This window comes from Cryptococcus neoformans, chromosome 4, assembly GCF_000149385.1.
Source record: "Cryptococcus neoformans var. neoformans B-3501A chromosome 4, whole genome shotgun sequence".
Taxonomy (NCBI): domain Eukaryota; kingdom Fungi; phylum Basidiomycota; class Tremellomycetes; order Tremellales; family Cryptococcaceae; genus Cryptococcus; species Cryptococcus deneoformans.
In genome coordinates this window covers 1,353,605-1,373,733 of record NC_009180.1, presented here as the reverse complement: position 1 = coordinate 1,373,733, position 20,129 = coordinate 1,353,605, and the positions used below count along the sequence as shown (strand labels likewise).

The following is a 20,129-nucleotide window of genomic DNA, read 5'->3' as shown; positions in this document are numbered from 1 at the left end:
GTAGAGATGGAAGATTGAATTTGTCTCTGGTGGACGAGGAAGACAATGGGAATAATCAACTCGCCGCCAATTCCCAATCTGCCACACTCACCTCAGCAGCGGCATTATCCGGCATTACACTCTTCCCCTCTATAAACTCTCTCCGCGCCTTTTCCCGCTATTTCTCTTCTCCTCATCCTTCCAATTCATTAAAAAATGATGATACACCTCGGTTGCAGAGACCTGAACCTCGCGCCCCGTGTTCACAAGAACCCGGGTTGATGCGATGGATCGTGACTTCTGCCGTCCGGCAACCACAATCCTTGTTATTATAGGGACGGTTGTATTTACGGTCTGAACCTTAATGCTGGAAGGTTGTTTTGTCTTTGGACTGTTGCTTATATATGCTCCGCTTCGATTATTTGTGCTGCGTGATGGAAAGCATGTTTTTGCGCTCATGCAATGTTGGAATGTCCTCCAGCTTGCGTTTACCCAGCGGTACATATACCGTTCGCGAACCAAACGTCTGCTTCAATTACTTGCATCTTTCATCTCTTCTCAAAACCCCTAATTAATTACATTACTTTCCCCTCTATTTGTTCAACCACAAATATATAAAGGTATGCACACATATGTGAAGGTGTGCTTAAGCGGCGATACCGCTGCGAATACCATTAGCTTTGAATGGTAGCATCGATAGGTGACGAGACTTACATGACACCGCAGGCAAGACGGGCACCTGCATTGCCAGTCTTCAGGGACTCCTCGTTGCCGCCCTTGCCGAGATCGTCAGTACCGGCGTGGACGACCATACTTCGACCAATGATGGAGTGAGGGCCGAAGAGGGAGATGACCTTGTCTGTAGACGTTTGATTTTTAGCATTGTACAACACGGGCGCAGACACTTACCGGAAATGTCAACCATAGCGACACCGCAGCCGTTCGTTTGGACGTTACCTATGTATACAGTCAGCAAACGCAATCAATACTGAAATGACAACGGGCACATACCGAGGTCACCAACGTGCCTCTCGGCGGCAGTGGGACCACCGTGGTTCTTGTGGAAGGGGTTGTAATGGGGACCGGCAGAAGTACAGCCGTTGGTGTTGTCTCCAAACTCGTGGACGTGGAAGCCTCGCTTGGCGTCAGCGTCGAGGTTCTTGATCTGATCAGTGATTATCACGTCAGCAATTGGATGTCACTCGCCGGTGAATCAAATGACGTACCTCACCCGAGACGCAAACGGGAGCGCCTTCCGAGTCCTGGGTAAAAGTTATAGTACCGTAGACGTGGGAGTCACCCTTGAGGACAGCAACAGCCTATATGGTTATTTCGCATTTGTTTGGATGAAACATTGTAGTGCGACAAATGAGCACGTGGATGTGTGATCGGTGGAGTTGTGCCGAGTAAGAAGGGCGGTGTAGTTTGTGATTGCGCAATAAGATAGGGGAGAACGATGGGCGGGAGAGCGCGTAGACCCGAGAGGTGGGAGAGACAGGAGGAGGAACCTGCGGTCAGCGACATTCCAGCCTAGCGGGAAGGGGCTACTGCACGTACCTTGACCATTTTGACTAGATAGAGTTCCTGTAATTTGGTGAAGCAGAAGATATGGATGAGAGGCTTTAAGACGTATTGGATGAAGAGTTGAGGCGTATTTGGTGGGACGATGAGGCCTTTTCTACGCTCCTTCCCGCCCGCTGACACCACTCGCCACCCGCTAGCCGCCATCGGCCGATACGCAAACGCCGGATAGCCGAGTGTGGCACCTCCACCCCGCGCATGATCGTCGACGCGACGCGCAGCTCGGTGGAGGTCGGTAGTCACTGGCACGCGATCTGTACATATTATGCATACGATCCACCGTGCAGGCAACCCATATACATGCAGCATAGCCATATCTCACTCTGCGTCCAGCACCTCCACCCGTTCGAGGTACGACTCGGGCACCAACCCGACAGCTTCGCTCCTATGCACCTTTCCATCCTCAACCCGCATCCTTCGGGCAATAACCCATCCCGGGTTTCCATTCCCCCGACCAGTGAGCAGCAGCAGCTCCCCTTCATCCACAGACATTTCACTGGCACCCATCCCCTCGAACATGTAGGCCGCTCGGTATAACCCCGCAGGCTCGAGCGACGGCGACAGAGGAGGTAGTATCTTGTAGGCATAGCCAGAGGCATCCGGTTCGGATGGTTGTGGGGAAGAATAGTAGTCTTCATCGGCATCACCGTCAACCACATCCACTTGATCATTTACTGCGCCCCCATCTTCTGCCTCGTTCTGTTTCCCAAATCGTGATCTCCATCCGAAGAAGCCAAACCCTCCCCATCCACCTGCGTTATCGTCTTTCTCTTCCTCCAGCGGCTTCTCCTCGCCCCAGCGTGTTTCCGGGTCATTCGGACTGCCCCATTTCTCCTCCTCGTAATTTCGCCCATGGTATCGATCGTCCGTCTTGTGGTATGCGAAATCGCGCACGACAATTGATCGAACGGTGGCGGCCAGCCCAGCTTGATACGGTGAAAGCACAGGCTTGCCATCATCAGCCTGGTCCACTTTTTTTGGGCCATCTCCATCTGGGAGCCCTTCCAGCCCTAAAGAATCACCGTCATCATCCGTCTGTAACTGAGAATGTTCGGGTATTGTCGGTACACCTTCTCCAGCGTCTGCTGCCTCTTTGCTTCCTTCTTCCTCGTCATCATCTCCAGGCAATGCAACGTTCGTACCGAGCAAGCTCCTCCTTCTCACATTTGAAGCAGCCTTGCCTCTCGAAGGGCTTGAAGCAGCTGACTCGCTGCGTCTTCTTCCACTAGCAGCAGGCGAAGCCGTGCGTGATGGCGGCGTGGAAGGAGAGTGCGAAAAAGCAGCCGACGATGGGCGAGAGGAAGCTGGCGATACAGGAGCCGCACGGATGGAAAGAAGGTAGGAATCGGTTTGAGGCGATCCGGGAGTTTCAAACTTGGCCTCTGAGCGTGAAGTTGAAGATTCAGCAGCCTCAGACGAACAAGGTATTTCAACCGCTGTATGGTGTCATCAGCTTTTTTTTGCAAACAAAGGATGCAAACGTAACATACCAGGTCGAAGCCCTATGCCTCCGCCATTGGTCAAAGTATGAGAATCTGACATTTTGAATTTGCAAACTCCTAGTCGAGCAACGCCGGATCTTTAGGTATTTAGGCTCACAAAGCAATTTAGATGTGGGCGTTATGTGTCACGAGTCTGACGGGTGAGAAGAAGTGTGGCGAGAGAGGAGTGGATAACAGGCGGAGGATAGCAGGGAGGCGCAAGTGGATGTGGCCGGGCTGTGAGCACTATGGGCTGTGGGTTCTGTATGGCGTGCTGGTGTTCCCACGTAGTTGCAGGCCCCAACGGGCGACGAAACTCAAAAGAACAACAACTGAAACATCCCCGGGCGCCGCGCGCCTAGTCCTCCTCCGGGGTAAATAAGCGGCGCCGTGCCTATTGAACAAATTCCTGTTAGTCACGCATCGAGGACGATGCGCAAAATGTGTTCGAATCGATATTTATTTGTCCCTTTGGCTATTTTCGCTGTTTACAAAAAGAAGTCTTGGATCGACATCTTGCCAACTGCTGCCGGCACTTGTTCAAAAGCGGCAAGGTTACGTCTTATATTCACATCGGCTAAACAACAACTTGGGAAAAATGTCTGCCAATTCCGCCCCTCAGCCTGCTCAATCCGAGTCTCTCGAATCCTCAACCATCCTCCTCCCTCCCTCCGGCGGTGACGTTTCTCCCTCCGCTGGTGGTGGCCGTGCCAGCAAATCCTCTTTCGGCTATGAATCAACCATGTCATTACTTGTAGACTCTCTTAAAGACAGGTTACTTTTTGCCGTACCCAAGAAGGGCAGATTGCACGAAAAATGCTTGGAATTGTTAAACGGTGCGGACATCAAGTACAATAGGGCTCATCGATTGGATGTTGCTCTTGTGCAAAACATGCCCATTGCTCTGTGAGTACTTTGTCCTTCTGTCGGTTTAGCGACTGGCTCTGCATCTGTTCATTTGTACTACACGATCTGCATCCTCGCACGTGCGCTAACGTTAATCCCAGTGTGTTCCTCCCCGCTGCCGACATTCCTCGATTTGTTGCCCTTGGTTCCGTCGCTCTCGGTATCACCGGACAAGATGTTATCGCCGAATCCACCCACGCCCCTCTCATCACCGAGCTCCTCCCACTCGGTTTCGGCAAGTGCAAGCTTCAGGTCCAGGTGCCCGTGACCGGTCCTATCCAGACACTTGAAGGCTTGTCCGGTGCCAGAATTGCGACCAGCTTCGAGGTCCTTGCCGGAGAGCTCTTCAACGGTCCTAACGGTGTCGACGCCAAGGTTGGCAAGGGAAAGACCAGCGTCGAGTATGTTGGTGGTAGTGTCGAGGCTGCTTGTGCCTTGGGTATGGCCGACGGCATCGTCGACCTTGTCGGTAAGCGTGTTTGATGCCAATGCCTACAAGGAACAGCTGCTTAATGATGTAACAGAATCTGGCGACACTATGCGAGCCGCTGGCCTCCACGCTATTCACACCCTCATGAGCTCTGAAGCCGTTCTCATCACTTCCGCTACACCCCACCCCAACCTCACCCCCTCACTTGCCAGCTTTATCCCCTTGATCAAGTCTCGTTTCGCGGGTGTCCTTGCGTCTAAACGATACGTCTACGCTTCATACAACATTCAGCGTTCAAATCTTGCAAAGGCTCTTACCATCACTCCGGGAAGGAGAGCTCCTACAGTCAGCCCCTTGGATGAGAATGGATGGGTTGCTGTCAGTGCGATGGTAGAGAGGAAGGAGGTTGCCAAGGTTATGGATGAGCTGGAAAGGACCGGTGCTGAGGATATCTTGATCATGGCTTTGGACAACTGTAGGGTTGGTGTTTAGAGTATCATGTCATAGAGCTTGCATGTAGCCATTTATGCTATAAATACTTGTCGATTACTAAAATAGATCCCGTCAGTCATCTACTGCCAACAAGTCATTTTCAAGCGCTTAATTCCAAGATTACAAATCTTCTTACTACGTCGCTGCTGTACTGGTACATGCCCAGATTCTTACCCGAGACACACGTCTTAAACAGGAAGCGTTACATAATCGACTCTAACCTATGACGCCAGCAGATGATGTTTTGTTTTCGTTGGTCTGTGTGTCGCGGCTTGCGTCGTAGTTCTACGTATGATTGAGCCTTGATGGGTGCACATTATAGTCATAGTTCCTTTGTAAAGTCGGCCTTGTAATAATAATCAGAATTCCGGCGATAGATAGAGACGGAGCGACACCATGACTTCTGTTCCTCCACCGTACTCATCCCGCGATCACGCACAAGGCAAGTCTTCCCTCGCCTCCACTCTCGCTCTCCACCTAATAGGGATCCATGGCTCATCCTCGTTTCCTCCACAGCTCAGCCTGGGCCTCAGTCGAGCAACGTATCATCAAGCTCCCCGACTCAGGAATTCTCAGAAACCACTTCAGTCTGCCTAGAATGGAAAATCACTGGTCTAAAGTCGATGTACGAGGGCACGCGAGGCGAGCAGAAATCGTAAATCGAGTTTGTCAACAGCATAGTCATAAGAGCACGACTGATTGTCCTAACAGGAAATGCGTTAAATCAGCAGTGTTTGGAGATGTTGATACAACTTGGGAGACTCTATTCTACGCCAACTCGGGAGCTTCCCACCAGACCGCAGGCGATCACGTTAGTCTGTACCTTTCATGTGTGGTGAGTTGCCATCTCAGCCAAAGTGGGTGGAGCTGCCTCTAAAAACCTCTATGCCTCCAGCCCACCTCCCAAGAACGCAACTCAAAGCTAGCAGGACAGTGGACCAGAAAGGGCCTTTGGTGGTTCAAATTCGAAATCAGGCCAGCTCCCACTGCTGCGAACCCCAAGCCCGACCCTATCGCTTCAAAGGACGCTTCCGATCATACATTTGCTGTGAAGACTGCGAACTGGGGCTGGCAGGCCTTTGCGAAAAGGGATCTCGTGTTCTTACATCCATCCGTTATGGCGGCCGACTCTTTCGTGATTGTGTGTACAATCCAAGCGCAACCTCAACCCCCGGCCGGCTTCTGGCTGGGTGTCGGGCTACAGCCTGGGCAAGGAGTGGGTGTCAATACGAGAGGTATCGGAAGCGGCGGCGGCCTTAGTGCATGGTCTACCGAACATGGATATGGAGGAGTGGCAGGAGGTACCACGGCTGGTGGCGGGGCGCGAAAAGTTGTACCGAAAGAGTTGATCACATCTGTCGGTTCGCTGTTGGACGATCCTTGTAAGGTTTACGGTTATGTCTTGAGATCTATGCTGACGAATTTCAGTGTACTCTGATGTCGAATTTATAATACCGTCCAGGAGGGGAATGCCGCCAAAGAAAATATATGCCATCAAGAAAATGCTCGAACGATGGGATTACTTTGAAGCAATGTTTAATGGTGGCTTTGGGGAGGAAGAAAGAGCTATTGCCGAAGACGTGCGTATTCGTTCGTGTGGCGATGTTTTTGTTATCGCGAGTCTGACGAAACCCATAGGAGGATTATAACGATGATGAGCTCGACATACTATCCGATTCGGACATGGGAGATGAGAGTGGTATTTTTGAAGATGAGGAGGCGCCAGAGTCGCCAGAACTTGGCGGCCTTACGACCACAACCAGCCGAGCTAGCTCGACACCGCCACTCAACCAACACCGACATATAGCCTCATCCGACTTTACAGGTAAACCAGAAGCCGGAGACGATGATGGCGAGAAGGCAACCATACCAGGGGGCCTTGGTAACCCTGTCGAACTTGGAAACAGACAGCCTGAAGGTAATCAAGAAGGAAAAATTGACGAAGAAGGCACGATAAACAAGGAAGTCAGAGATGAGGGTCGTACGGGCAAGAAGAAGGAAGTCTTGGGACCAAAGAAGACTCGAATTGTCATTAGAGACGCTGCGTGGTGCACATGGTGGGCGCTTCTCTACTGGGTAAGCAAGACCAAGTACACAATTGGCGCCATGTTGACCAACAGATAGATCTATACCGACGTTATTTACTTTGCTCCTCTAAGCTCTTCTTTCGAGCATGACCCCAAGAACATGGGTGCGACCGCTCCTGATACAGATTCCGAAGAGCCGCAGACTCGATTAGACTGGATTCATCGGTGGATGGCTGAGCATGATATTGACCTTCAGCCCGACCCTTCATCGTCGTCAGCTTTCTCTTCGTCATTCTACGAACTTCATCTTGGTCCCCGACCGGTCTCTGCCAAATCAATCTATCGCCTCGCCGATAAACTGGGTCTTTTACCGCTCAAACTTCGCGCTTTCCAGCATATCTGTAGCCAGCTCACAGCCCGCAATGTTCCGGCAGAAGTATTCAGCAGATTCAGCTCAACATTCGAAGACATCAGGAAGGTTGAGGTGGCGTGTTTCTTGAAGAATTGGGCTGAGATTAAGAAGAGTGAAACGATGATGCAAATCTGGAAGAACATTAGGCATGGCAAGCATGTGGGCTTTGAAGAAGGTAAGTCGAGAGCGGTCGCTACTTGGTTCACATGAATTGCTGACAGTGCCGCGTCCCAGTTTGGCCCCTGATTGTCGGACAACTTGACTTTAAGCCTGCAGTTTGATCCTAGGGGTGCATCTTTTTGTAGCAATACTGTAATTCTCTTGACGTTTATGTATCCACTGTGTAAAATGAGATGGAGACATCTTTGCAAGTGGATTTAAATGTTGCGGTTGACGTGTACGTGTTGGTGGCGCCGGAAACGCGTTGGACCCTGAATTTGTCCTTTTCGTCGCCAGTCGCCTTGCCGTCTTCACACTTCCTTCACCATTCTCATCTCCCGCAGCCCTTCTTTCCATCCCATCCTATCATTCTTCCCCTCTATACATCCTATTATTACATACTCCCGCTGGCGAGAGTATCAACATGATCTTGAACGAACTCATCAAGTCGGGGCCTCTGGCCAAGATCTGGCTTTCCGCTCACCAGGAACGCAAGTTGAGCAAGACTCAGGCTATGGGCGTTGACGTTGGAGAAAGCGTTGGTAAGTGATCCATTTACGGTTTTCATACAGCCATATAGGGGCTGTGAACACGTTGATGAAGCAACGATACCGAAAAGAGTGGATGCTGACACCCACTTAGAGGCAATTTTAACTCAGGACGCCGCGCTTCCTCTACGATCGTCTGGACCCCTAATGCTCGGTGTTGTGCGAATCTACTCACGTAAAGTTGGTTATCTCTTTGATGACTGTAAGGAGGCTCGAGAACGTATCAGTTTGGTGAGTTTGAATCGACGTCTATGTTGACACGCCCGTTGATTTCTTTTGCCCCTAGGCTTTCCGGCCGGGTATCGTTGATCTTCCCGAAGACCAAGTTAGGGCCTCCCATAACGCGATCACCATCTCATCCCGTGCCGATTTCGACTTTAACGATTGGACATGGGGTCCCTCCAACTTTCTCGTCCCCCCTCAACCTTCTCAAGCCGCGGTGACCACCACCGTTCTTCCGGGTGGTCAAGCGTTTGGAGCGTTCAACTTTGGTGTCCCGCGAGCGCCTTCAATATACGGTGGATCTGAGACTGCGGCATCGAGACATGGATCGCATGACGAATTCTCAAGTCAGCTTGGTTCAAACGAATTTTCCGGCATCGACTTGGGATTGAACCTTGAGGGAGATGAGACTATTGAATACGGTCGTGAGGTCATGACCCCGATCAGTCGGGAAGGAAGTGCATTTGCCGCGAGAGAGAGGAGTATCAGGGCAGGAACTTTAGACTTGGCTGGTTTTGGCGGGGAGGGTATTGGAGATGTACTTCCGCCCATGGCTCCGATGGACGACTATGATGTCGAGATGGCTGAGCGAATGGAGCCGTTTGAGCCCATGGATTTGGGATTGGACTTTGAGCAGGAGATTGAGAGGGCAAGGAGAGCGAGTGAGTAAAACCCCCAACTGTTCACAGACATCTGGAAAGGACTTTGCTCATGTATATACAAAAAAGCAACCGAGTTATTAACACCTCCACCGCCCACTCCCCCACAAGAATCCATTAGCGACCTGACTCCTCGTACGGCCGCCCAGATTTCTGCCCACCCCGCTCCCCCTGTCAAGGCGGCCAAGAAGCCTCGTCTTGTAATGCCCGATCACGAGACTGAGCTCACGCAGGAACTTTATGACCGTGCGGCCATCTTGGGTGCCGAGCACTTTATCCCTGCCAACTTGGAGCTCTTGCACTTGAACGAGATTGTGTCCGACCCTGCGTCCCACTTTTTGCCCACCCTCAAGATTGGTGGTGAGAATTGGACGGCTGTTGCCCCCTTGGGCCTTGCGCCCGAGCTTACCGAGCTCTTTGCCTTCCCCAGCAACGTTCTGCGCAAGGGCCGAGGACTCGAGGAAGCAGAGGAGGACCGACCTGCGAAGCGGGCACGTAGGGAGGGCGAGATTGAGGCTGAGGCTGAGGCTGAGGCTGAGGAAGATGTTGAGGAACAGCTGCGTCAAGCGGAAGAAGATGTGGAGGTCGTCCGCAGACACGAATTCGATGTGGGCTTTAACGCTGCTGAAGAGGCCTTTGTTCCGGCGTTTGTGGGCGACGATGGTGACTATGGGATCGGTATCGGGGATGAAATGCCGATGGAACCCATGGGCGCTTCTCCACCAGCCTTTGGAATTTCGCGTGGTCCCTCGCTCGCGCCTTCTCGCGCGGAAAGCATTGCCCGAGAAATCGAGTATGGGGGTCCTGAAGGTGACTTTACGCTCGCCATGTTTGACACTCGCTCGAGCAGGGCGGCCGAAAGTCAGCTGAGCCAGGTCCCGTCCTCGCCCAGCAGGGCCGAGTCGCAGAAAGAAGGTGCGCCTGGCAGACACACGAGTATGGCAATGGGACTTTTGAGGAGAGAGTTGGAGGCTATCGAGGAGGAAGACAAGGTTGTTTCGTTTGAGAAACTGGCTGACAAGGTATGTGGGATTGTTTGACTGTGGGCCGTCAATCACTCATTTGTTTTTCGATATATAGGCTACTAAGCGCGCCGCGTCCGCATTCTTCTTTGAGCTGCTTTCTCTCGGTACGAGAGATTGCATCAAGCTTGAGCAGCCCGAGCCTTTCCAGGATATCAAGATCCGAGGTAAGGACAAGCTCTGGCCTTTTCCTTCCCAGACAGCGTCTCAGTTGGGGTCAGAGGTGTAAATTCGAGAATGAGTGTTTTTCTTGCTTTTGTCGATTAGGAATGGCCGCGCCCAAAGGGGTTACAGCTGGTCTGTGTAAATAGGCTGTTATCCGATGTCTATATTGTCAGAAGGGGTCGTTTCGGAAATAAGGTTCCATATATATACATATACTTGTCGTCTTGTGTCACCACATACTCTATCCATAGCTCGCTTACTGTAATCGAGGACGATTAAGACCATGAGATGGATTACTCGATGAATTGCAGCTACAGAAGGACTACCAGAAGGAACCTGTAGGGTATACATAGATGAATGGTACAATGATGAGCCGTTCTTTTTCTTTTTTCATTGAATGGTGTCTGGGAAGGCTGCGTCCGCTTCCTTTATTTTCTCTTCAATCTCTTGGAGAAAGTTGTTCAATTCCTTGCCCTCCGAGTTAGTGAAAGCAGTGTAAGCGCAACCTTGAGGGGAAAAGCGCACCTTGTCATTAGGCTCGTACTGCAACCCATCGATGACGGCCTGCTTTGCGTCCTCGTACCGCTCCAACCCGACCAAAGCGCGTGCTTTCCTGTTGAACAGTCAATAGCGGCTACAGACAAGCAAGATGAAAATCACTTGCCGGAAGTGTCCCTTTGTCCACGGCCTCTTGAGGTTTATGACAGTCTGCGCATCGGCAAGAGCAGCCGCCCTATGGGAAAAAAGTGTATCAGGCGCAATGCATCGCTTGGGGTTCACGCACCATTTCCCAGAAAACGCATTGCTGGCAGAGCGGTTGCAAAGAGTGATGGCCACTTCTTCCCTTCCCAGCGCGGCCGGCTCCCAAGGCGGGCGACTGAGAGCGGCGTCGGTGGCTTTCGAGTAGAACTGCGACGCGACGTCAAACTTTTGGGCCTTGAACGCATTCTAAACAGGCGAGACGTCAGCGCCGAGAGCATACACGGGGGACACGCACGTTGCCGGCCTCTTTGAGGTTGGTGACGGCCTGAGCCCGCTGCGGGGGCGGGGCGACGTTGGGCGGCGGGGGGATGGCTTCGGCGGGGGCAAAGCGCAGGAACTGATGGAGAAAGTTGACGGGGCTAAAGTCGACTGCGCACTGGTCGCACTTTTGCTGGTCGTGGAGGCTGCAGACGACGAGTGCAAAGGACTTGCCGGCGATGTCCGGGGGGGCGTTGGCGGGGACGGCGACGGTCTTGAGGGCGTGGGCCACGTGGCTGTGTGGCAGGGCGTCGAGCAGGCTGAGGTGGGCTGCGCTGAGCGGGACGGGGGGGGCGGCCCCCGGTGGCGGGTGGGGGGTTGCGTGCGCCATGGCGTGGAGACAGTTGCCGCGCACAATGGGCAGCAGCAGCGATAAATACCAGCGGGCGTGCCGGGCGGGGCACGCCGCCCGGGTAAGTGGGGGCACAAACAGCGGCGGTGACGTGCGGTGGACAGGTAAACAAACGGGCGACACCCGCTGCTCAACTCGACTCCCATCTCCCCCGTCTGCCGTCTGCACGCCGCAAAGCCACTGCCCGCACAGGCCGCCCGTCCCGCCACGCCCCCAACACCGAAGCAGCAGCACATAGCCATGCCGTGAGTCACCTCCCGCCCCCGCTGATCGCCCTGACATCATCCCGCCTCCACCCCCCGCCGCCCATCCCCATACGTAAACAACACATCCGTCCCTCCAGCGTCTTCTCCGGCTCGCTCCTCAGCAAACGCAAACCCGAACTCGTGGAGATCGGCGCAGCGCTCGGCCTGCCTACGGACGACATCCGCGTCACCGACCTCGTCAAGAGCATCCAAGCCCACCTCGACGCGAACGAGGCACAGCTCGCATCCGACCCGACTTTTAAAGGTCTCTTCTACAAGAAGAGGTCGTGAGTGCCGTCCTGCATACTAATTCTCCCAAGCAGTCGCTTAGTCTGTATCCAGTAGCCATGGGAACGGCGGCGGAAACGGCTCCCATACGCCTGAGAGGTCGTCCAGCCCGACGACTAGGGCGGAAATCAAAAAGCTAGAGTCAGGCGCGAGCACCGCGCGCGCTCTAACAAACAAGGCCTCTGATCGTTTACAAGAGGTCGCTGATGCCGCCAAAGTTCCCCTTCCCGAAAGCCCAGTCGCATTGTGAGTCGTCTTGCCGGGTCGCTCTCAAACCCGCAACTTATCGCGGCGATACAGGTCCAGGGTGTCGGACGCTACCCATGCCATCAGCGAGTCTGTGCAAAACGCGCTGGTGCCTGCTTCCGTTCCAAGCGGCGAAATCTCCTCCAAGCTGCAAGATATCGCTCAGCAACTCTTGCAAATCCAGCACAGGGGACAAGAGCGCGTCAACATTGGTATCCGTCATACTCGAGATGTACGTGAATGACCCGCTCTTGATTGAGCTCCATTCTAGATTGAGCTCCATTCTAACCTTGACTAGGTCATCTCAACGCCACAAGCCCTCACTATCACCGCGCTCAGCGCGGAATTGCTCTTCTTGTTGGGCCATGTCCTCCCATTCTACAACTATACGTATTTCTTCCCGCCTATCCCCGGTAAGAGCGGCACCCTCTCCAGCCTCGTGCACAGCTTGTTTTCCTGGTCTCCAACCTTTTCATGGACTCTCAGGCTGCCAGAGGCCAGCGGTCTTGTGAGCAGTGAACTTTGGGGTGCCATCGCGTGGTGGGTTTTCTCGACTGTTCTCCCTCCACTTGCTTTGTCCACCGTCGTGTCATTCGTCCCACAAAAGGGAGTTCACAGGCACAATACTCCTCGCACTCGTTACCAGGGTTAGTGCATTTCTACTTTGTGTCCATGTCTAAACCTAATAATTCTAAACCTAATAATTCTCGCAGAGACCCATCTCCCCCAGCCCACACCGGACCCCTTGGTCTTTGCCTTGTCCCGTCTCGCCATTTTGGTCCTTCCCCTGACATCTGCCGCCCCTACATCCTTGGTAGACGCCCTTGAGATGTCTGGCAACCTCCAAGGCAGGGCATTGGGTGCCGCCCTCTTTGCCGGTCTTATCTTGGCAGCAAAGCTCGCATAGACGGCCCAAGTCATTTTTTTTTTATTCAAATATCCAAGCAGCCGGATTTTCATGTTCTTGTCAAGTTGACCAGTCTCCTACCTACTTGGCTTTTTTTTATACTTTTTTTCCAAACCTGTTGTTCTGTCTTGTCTTGCGATTGCTTCCCTTATTTCGACCCATGTCTTCAATGTTAATTCCTTTCATCGACGGTGTCGGTGTCGATGCGTGTGTGTGGGTGTGGCACGGCAATTGGGGCTTTGAGGATACTCGAGACATGTATAATATCGCGCTTCCTTTCGCTACACCCATTGAATCTTGCATACAGGGGTGAAAAAAAAAAATGCCAACATTCAATCAGACTATACAAAATGCTTGGATTCAAATTAATAACCCGCAGCTATACCGTTCTTTCTAGAATCGCTCGACGCAAATATATGTCCATCCTCTAGCACAATCGCTTGCACTGTGAATCGTACATCAGTCTTCATATTCTCTTTTCTCTTTTCGAAAAGAGCCCACCTTCAGAAATACCAATATTCACGTCAAACTCCCCGATCTTATGACCCCTCTCCTTCAACCCCTTGACAACCTCTTCATCCACCCCCTCCGGCCCCACCTCCATAGTAGTCAGATCCGGCACTATCTGGTTATGCACCCTGTACGCTTCGATCGACTGGGAGATACCAAGCCCTGAAAAGAGGTTCAACAAGACTTGGGCGACGGACGGGAATATGCGGGAACCGCCTGAACCGCCGACGACGGCGTATAAAGAGGGAGAAGGGGATGAGCCGGTGGCGGGGTTGAGGATGATGGAGGCGGATGTGGAGGATAGTGGTCTGCGGATCAAAAAACAAATTAGCAAGATGGGATAGGGTGGGATGGACGGGTTGACTTACTTTTTGCCGGGCGCGGGGTAGTTCCACGGACTGGGCCATAAACCGAATGCGTCGGGTGCGCCGGGGACAGCGAAATCATCTATGGGTCGAATGGGATTCAATCAGCGTTCCGACGACAACACTTATTGCTTTTTTTTGGCGGCGGCGGCGGCGGTCAAGCCAAAGCCCCCGCCCCACGTCCCACTTACCCTGCTCGTCGTTGAAGATGATACCAGTTTTAGGATCCATAACGTGGCTTCCCCAAATAAGATTGATCTACACTTTGGTCAGATCTCTTTTTTTTTCTTCTTTTTTCAAAGTGCTTTGGCGCTAGGTAGCGGGTACGACTCACCGTCGAGGTAACACTTGCCGCTCCGCCCCATTTGTCTACAACGCTAAGGTGGGTAGTCCCGTGGTCGATAGGGGTATCGTACTGAAGCCCGTAATAATCGGCAGAGTGTGTCTCATTCTGTTTCCCCACCCCCGCCCGCCCGCCAAAAAATAATCAGTTGGTAAACAATTCCATGGGAAAAGGGGGACGATCGAACGATCGACTCACATCTGTAATTTTTTCTCTAATCTCATTAGCCCATTCCTTGGTATAAACTTCCTCAAGCCTCTTCCTGTCCTCGGCAAAAGCGGGATCCGTCACCCAGGATCTAGCTCCGAAAGCGAATTTGAGCGCCTCAATGAAACGATGGAGGTTGAGAGGGTTTTTGAGACCGTTGTTGGAAGTAATATTCAGCGGCTCAAGGATGTTGAGCAGACCGAGCATGATCCCGCCGGAAGAAGGCGCAGAGGTCGTGTAAATCTCTTTGGACATGAAGGTGGAGTGGATCGCAGGGTAAGAAAGCGCTTTAAATGATTGAAGCTATAGATGGGTATAACCCCCAATATCAGGAACGATTAATGTATATATATGATTATGAACGATTAATGAAACTCACATCATCCAAAGTCATGACACCGCCGGCCTTGGCAATCGTCTTTACGCTGCTCTCAGCAATCTCGCCCTGATAAAATGCACTAGCGCCCTCTTCTGCAATCTTCTTCAAAGTCTTGCCATAGTTCAACCTCTGGATAAAGTCGCCCTCCACAAGCAAGGGCCCGCGGGGAGCATATACTGCAGACCAAGTGGGTGAGGATAGCATAAAGTCGCCAAAAAGCTATGGAGGTCTCAGATCAAGCTGTGGTATTAGCAAAGAAGAAGAAGAATGTCACCTACACGAAGACGCCTCGCAAGTTCACGGGATACACGCCATCCCTTGGCCAGTTCCGCTACAGGCATAACTACATCCTTCCAAGGTAAAGTCCCGTAAAGTTTATGCGCTGAGAGGGTGCGATAAACGATAAGCGGAAAAGAAAAAAAGCATAAAATATGGTTTGAAGATAATATTACACATACCAGCCTCTAATCCTCTAAGCTCTCCCGGAACACCGATAGCCAAACCACCGACCTGCGCAGCCATCCTTCCCGCCTTGTGAGTCCCGTACGTATCCTTCTCACAGTTCGAAGGGCAGGTTTCTCTAAAGTCCAAGGCAACCACTCGGCTTTCCTCCAGCTCACCATCATACCCAATATCACGTAGCGCTTGATCCTTTACCTCGTGCGTCTCTGGTACGCGGACAACCATGAAGCCGCCTCCACCGATACCTGAAGAAAAAGCATTCAGGAGACCGATACAGAGAGTTGTAGTGATGGCAGCATCGACAGCCGAACCATTCTTGTCTTGCATGATGGAAAGACCGAGATTGGAACAGGTGACATCTTCAGAAGCGACGGCAGCGGTCGTGGCGTTGATAAGATACGCGTCGTTCCTAGGGAGACCGGTGGGCTGAGGCAGTTGTTAGTTACGGTTTGCATAAAATCAGCCGCTGGGAGCACAAGACGCACAGGAGGTAATGTCCACACCGGAGGTACCATGGGCATATCCCCGGCATCCCCTTTTATAGACCAGTTCCTGGAGAATAGGGCTCCGAAAACCATGCCGACGAGTACTAATAGACAGTACATCATCCATTGGCCCATCTTCTCTTCTTGCTGCAGCGGTTGACGAGGATATTTGGGATTGGTGCCATACCCCCCGTTCCCATCCGCACTTAATTCGCTTTCTGAATGGGCAGAGGCCGGGGAGACAAACTGGTCATGGTCAGCGAAATGTACGCGGCGGAACGGTGGACGGTTCCAAAACTGCCATGGCGGGGAGGGTGTTGGTGGTCCTGTGGTACCGGCTTCGAGGGAGGGGGACGCAAGGAGCGGGGCGTTCTCATCGTGGTTGGGCGGGGAAGCGGCAATGGGCGGCATAGCGAGGGCAGAGGGAGGAGGGAAGCGGGAAATGGAGACATTATGGACAGCCGACGGAAGATGACTACTCAAAACGTGTCGGGTCGGCACCCGGCGATGGGAGATCGGCCATCTCCGCTCGGAGATCATTCAATCAATAATCATCAGGATCGTGATCGGTTAATTTGATTCCGCTGCGTGTAAGCGACGCAGGTTAACCGAATCCACCTCGATATCTCCCCCTGCTGACTACAATGGAGCGCCCCAAGTTATTTAAAACTCTACGAGCTTTTCCTCTCAACAAAAGACATGCCAATAAGATCGCCCACTTCTCTTTCCCTCAAAAGATCCAGCCACTTCACAACTGCCACACGACGACTGCACACTTCCACACCTACCCTCATCGCTGCTGCCTCTCTCTCCAAAAAGCTCCAACGTTTCAGCCCTCAGCTCACGCCCCGCCTTCTTGCACCAAACGGATCGCGAACAATGTCCAACTGGCCCAAAGTCACCTCTGAGAACCCCGTAAGTCGCCTTTGCCCCATCTTCTTTGGCTCTACTGACGTCATTGGCATTATCCAGCTTGGTCTCGACGACCCTTCTCTCTTCATCCAGAAGGGCTTCATCAACGGCCAGTATGTCGGTACCCAATCCGGCAAGACTTTCGAGGTCAACGGTGAGTAAAATGTCAGCGTATCACAAGCATCCAACTGATCGATCATGGATAGACCCTGCCTCTGGCAAGACCATCGGTACTTGCCCCGAGATGACCGTTGAGGACACTCGTCACGCTATCGAAGTCGCCGAAAAGGCCTTTGCCACTTTCCGTAACACCAGCCCTGTTCAGCGTTCCAATTGGCTCTCCGAGCTCTACCGTCTCTACCAGGCTTCTATCAAGGACATCGCCCGTTTGATCGTTTGGGAGAACGGCAAGTCTTGGAACGACGCTATGGCCGAGGCCACTTATGCCGGTACCTTCTTCTCATGGTTCGCGGGTGAGGCTCTCAGGACCTATGGCGACGTCATTCCTTGCTCTGTCCCCGGTACCAGGAACTTTTCCATCAAGCAGCCCATCGGTGTTGTTGCTTTGCTTTGCCCATGGAACTTCCCCGCTGCTATGATTGCCAGGAAGATGGGTCCCGCTCTCGCTGTCGGATGCACTTCTGTCATCAAGACTCCTTCCGAGACTCCCTTCACTACTCTTGCCATCATCGAGGTAAGTCTTGTACTTTTTATACCTTTGAAAGGCTCTGGACTAAAAGATTTCTTGCAGCTTGCCCGACGAGCCGGCATTCCCGACGGCGTCATCAACGTCATCACCACTGACGCCAACCTCCAGGATGTCGGCAAGGAACTCTGTACCAACCCTGCCGTCCACAAGGTCTCCTTCACTGGTTCAACCCGAGTCGGCAAGATCCTTGCTTCTCAGTGCTCTTCAACCCTCAAGAAGATGTCTCTCGAGCTCGGTGGTAACGCTCCTCTCATTGTCTTTGAAGACGCCGACATCCCTACCGCCGTTGCCGGTACCATCGCTTCCAAGTTCCGAGGTTCAGGTCAGACTTGCGTCTGTGCCAACAGAATCTACGTCCACGAAGCCATCTATGACGAATTTGCAAAGAAGCTCGCCGAGAAAGTCGCCGAATTCAAGGTCGGTCCCGGTTTCGGAGAAGGTGTTACCCACGGTCCTTTGATCCATTCTCGGCAGGCCGACAAGGTGGAGGAGGTGAGTCGTTCATTATCCCTTTAAAATTGTGGGCCACTGCTAATTCATCTACCTCAGCACGTCCAAGATGCTATCAAGAAGGGCGCCAAGGTTCTCGTTGGTGGCAAGCGAGGAAATGGTACCGAATACATCCCCACCGTCCTCACCAATGTCAGCGACGAATGCGTAAGTTTCTTGTGGTCTATACCCAAAAAACTGTTGATCATGCTAACTCTTTATATTATCAAGTTGATCGCTACCGAGGAGACTTTCGGTCCCGTTGCAGCTCTCTTCCGATTCTCTTCTGAAGAGGAAGTTGTGGCGAGGGCCAACCGTGCCGAAGTCGGTCTTGCTGGCTACTTCTTCTCCAGGGACTCTGACAGGATCTGGAGGGTTGCCGAGGCCCTTGAGACCGGTATGGTCGGTGCCAACACCGGTATGATCTCTCAAGCCGTCATGTAAGTTTTCTTTTTCCTTTTTATCTCGAAAATGCCCTGACAAACCTAAATCGATAGTCCCTTTGGTGGTATCAAGGAGTCTGGTTATGGCAAGGAAGGCGGTCGACAAGGTACGGAGGAGTACACCATCACCAAGCTTGTAGCCGTCGGCACTTCATTGCACAACATGCCAAAGTAAAAGAAGAAAGGGGGGAATGTATAAAAGAAGCTACTGGAACTATTCCAAAACTCAACAGCGTGTAATAATAATAACCTATGCAGGTCAATTTTGTAGGAATGTGAATGGCCATGGGGCAGAATGGTGTAGTGAATCGCGATATACAAGATATTTATCTGCACCTTGGTGCATAACTATACAACAGAGCTTGTAATTTAAAATCCAACTGATAAACATGACATGCCACGAGCGTGTTCATGTGATAATTACAAGTAACAGTAAGATCATGAGAACAATGATTAATATCAATATACACCATCCACTCTTTGTTTCTGCCCTCGCTGTGAGCAGATCTTTTCGGTAACATTGGAATTCCAAGGACTCACCTTCATTACGCCGGATAAAGTCTCCCATCGTTCGTTGAACCTTTCTCAACTTTGAATCTGTATGTTCTACCCTGGTCGAGAGATCATCGAGCATCCTGACGACAAATACCAATAAGCTAATTTGGCTTCCAACTAAGAAACAATACCCTCGACATACTCATTTTGTTCATGCACTTCATGCCCTATAAGACCCGCTTGGCTTGCCAGAGTATGGAGGGTGCCTGATATAATGCCCAAAGTATCGTCTTGCTTCTTGACCAACATCTATAATCGTGTATGAGATAAAACTTGGAGAGCAGGATAACAGAAAAGGAAAAAGAAAGTATTAAGAGCTTACTTCTTGTTCTTGTGCTTCCCATCTCCGTACCTCGTCTTCGTCGTACCCTCTCTCGAGATCTGCAGGCTCATCGCGGTAACGCCCAGAAGCACCGTCCTTTCCTTTACCTTTAGAATTTGATGGCCCAAGATGATATACTTTATGCCGTAAGCTCTGGCGGTAGTCAGCAGGGCGGCCATGCAGGTTCAAACACATTGTCGACTCACTTCCACCTCTCTCTTCACTCTTTGTGCAAAGTCCCTCCTTTTGTGCACTTCATTTGTGCCTAGACCCCATCGCTCGCCCATATCCTCTACTACCCGTACACTCTCCTCCAGATCTTCCACATCCGTCTCGAGCATGGAGAGTGTTCCGCGTAGTTCATCCTGAGCCTGGACGATCTCTGGCGAGGATGACTTGCGGAATATATCGGGGTGATTCTGTGTGAGAGAATGTATGGTAGACAGAGACGCTTCTACCTCGCTGGGTGGGGCATGAGCATGTGTGTATGAGACTATGGTGGTGCTTACCGTTTGAGGTCTGTGTATGGATCTGTGGCCATGTCTGGTGCGTCGTTGTGTGAGCTGGTGATAGCCGACATCGATGGAATATGGCTTGTTCAAGGAGGGGGACTAAGGCTGCCTCCACTCTCCGCACGCGAAAGACACGTGGCGGGTTCCTTGGCCCGGCCCGTCGCCGATATCGTCATGGAATTGATTCGCGTCAGGTTCATCGGAAAATAAAGACTCTCGCTCAACTCTCACTCTCATACAGAGCATGCTCACAAGAAGAGCACGCCCTTTCCTAACTCCATTCCTCCAACGTCCA

At 52.0% G+C, this 20,129-nt stretch overlaps 10 protein-coding genes across 10 annotated transcripts; 5 read left to right on the top strand and 5 right to left on the bottom strand.

Annotated features, from left to right (window-relative positions):
* Positions 1 to 625: 625 nt before the first annotated feature.
* On the bottom strand, positions 626 to 1,545 carry CNBD4830 (hypothetical protein; the record flags this gene model as incomplete). Its single annotated transcript, XM_770661.1, has 6 exons — positions 626 to 641; positions 694 to 838; positions 889 to 936; positions 991 to 1,138; positions 1,206 to 1,298; positions 1,537 to 1,545. The coding sequence occupies 6 exons, from the start codon at positions 1,543 to 1,545 to the stop codon at positions 626 to 628; spliced, it is 459 nt and encodes a 152-aa protein (XP_775754.1).
* Positions 1,546 to 1,878: 333 nt separating this feature from the next.
* On the bottom strand, positions 1,879 to 3,102 carry CNBD4820 (hypothetical protein; the record flags this gene model as incomplete). Its single annotated transcript, XM_770660.1, has 2 exons — positions 1,879 to 2,996; positions 3,051 to 3,102. 2 exons carry the CDS (start codon positions 3,100 to 3,102, stop codon positions 1,879 to 1,881), a joined length of 1,170 nt encoding a protein of 389 aa, XP_775753.1.
* Positions 3,103 to 3,639: 537 nt separating this feature from the next.
* CNBD4810 (hypothetical protein) lies at positions 3,640 to 4,869 on the top strand (the record flags this gene model as incomplete). Its single annotated transcript, XM_770659.1, has 3 exons — positions 3,640 to 3,947; positions 4,049 to 4,416; positions 4,472 to 4,869. 3 exons carry the CDS (start codon positions 3,640 to 3,642, stop codon positions 4,867 to 4,869), a joined length of 1,074 nt encoding a protein of 357 aa, XP_775752.1.
* A 396-nt stretch (positions 4,870 to 5,265) lies between these two features.
* CNBD4800 (hypothetical protein) lies at positions 5,266 to 7,589 on the top strand (the record flags this gene model as incomplete). Its single annotated transcript, XM_770658.1, has 8 exons — positions 5,266 to 5,311; positions 5,386 to 5,524; positions 5,581 to 5,704; positions 5,765 to 6,251; positions 6,298 to 6,449; positions 6,508 to 6,945; positions 6,994 to 7,483; positions 7,543 to 7,589. The coding sequence occupies 8 exons, from the start codon at positions 5,266 to 5,268 to the stop codon at positions 7,587 to 7,589; spliced, it is 1,923 nt and encodes a 640-aa protein (XP_775751.1).
* Positions 7,590 to 7,891: 302 nt separating this feature from the next.
* CNBD4790 (hypothetical protein) lies at positions 7,892 to 10,147 on the top strand (the record flags this gene model as incomplete). Its single annotated transcript, XM_770657.1, has 5 exons — positions 7,892 to 8,009; positions 8,110 to 8,246; positions 8,302 to 8,899; positions 8,966 to 9,918; positions 9,977 to 10,147. 5 exons carry the CDS (start codon positions 7,892 to 7,894, stop codon positions 10,145 to 10,147), a joined length of 1,977 nt encoding a protein of 658 aa, XP_775750.1.
* A 326-nt stretch (positions 10,148 to 10,473) lies between these two features.
* CNBD4780 (hypothetical protein) lies at positions 10,474 to 11,434 on the bottom strand (the record flags this gene model as incomplete). Its single annotated transcript, XM_770656.1, has 4 exons — positions 10,474 to 10,696; positions 10,748 to 10,816; positions 10,868 to 11,031; positions 11,081 to 11,434. The coding sequence occupies 4 exons, from the start codon at positions 11,432 to 11,434 to the stop codon at positions 10,474 to 10,476; spliced, it is 810 nt and encodes a 269-aa protein (XP_775749.1).
* Positions 11,435 to 11,695: 261 nt separating this feature from the next.
* On the top strand, positions 11,696 to 13,141 carry CNBD4770 (hypothetical protein; the record flags this gene model as incomplete). Its single annotated transcript, XM_770655.1, has 6 exons — positions 11,696 to 11,700; positions 11,799 to 11,987; positions 12,046 to 12,234; positions 12,289 to 12,466; positions 12,533 to 12,881; positions 12,948 to 13,141. 6 exons carry the CDS (start codon positions 11,696 to 11,698, stop codon positions 13,139 to 13,141), a joined length of 1,104 nt encoding a protein of 367 aa, XP_775748.1.
* Positions 13,142 to 13,506: 365 nt separating this feature from the next.
* Positions 13,507 to 16,303, bottom strand: CNBD4760 (hypothetical protein; the record flags this gene model as incomplete). Its single annotated transcript, XM_770654.1, has 10 exons — positions 13,507 to 13,586; positions 13,643 to 13,959; positions 14,020 to 14,098; positions 14,208 to 14,274; positions 14,351 to 14,467; positions 14,558 to 14,869; positions 14,946 to 15,164; positions 15,224 to 15,327; positions 15,404 to 15,833; positions 15,893 to 16,303. The coding sequence occupies 10 exons, from the start codon at positions 16,301 to 16,303 to the stop codon at positions 13,507 to 13,509; spliced, it is 2,136 nt and encodes a 711-aa protein (XP_775747.1).
* A 288-nt stretch (positions 16,304 to 16,591) lies between these two features.
* CNBD4750 (hypothetical protein) lies at positions 16,592 to 18,620 on the top strand (the record flags this gene model as incomplete). The annotated part of the gene is made up of 7 exons (XM_770653.1): positions 16,592 to 16,807; positions 16,865 to 16,958; positions 17,011 to 17,498; positions 17,556 to 18,005; positions 18,063 to 18,170; positions 18,234 to 18,442; positions 18,500 to 18,620. The coding sequence occupies 7 exons, from the start codon at positions 16,592 to 16,594 to the stop codon at positions 18,618 to 18,620; spliced, it is 1,686 nt and encodes a 561-aa protein (XP_775746.1).
* Positions 18,621 to 18,854: 234 nt separating this feature from the next.
* Positions 18,855 to 19,902, bottom strand: CNBD4740 (hypothetical protein; the record flags this gene model as incomplete). Its single annotated transcript, XM_770652.1, has 4 exons — positions 18,855 to 19,080; positions 19,143 to 19,249; positions 19,529 to 19,784; positions 19,832 to 19,902. The coding sequence occupies 4 exons, from the start codon at positions 19,900 to 19,902 to the stop codon at positions 18,855 to 18,857; spliced, it is 660 nt and encodes a 219-aa protein (XP_775745.1).
* Positions 19,903 to 20,129: the final 227 nt, after the last annotated feature.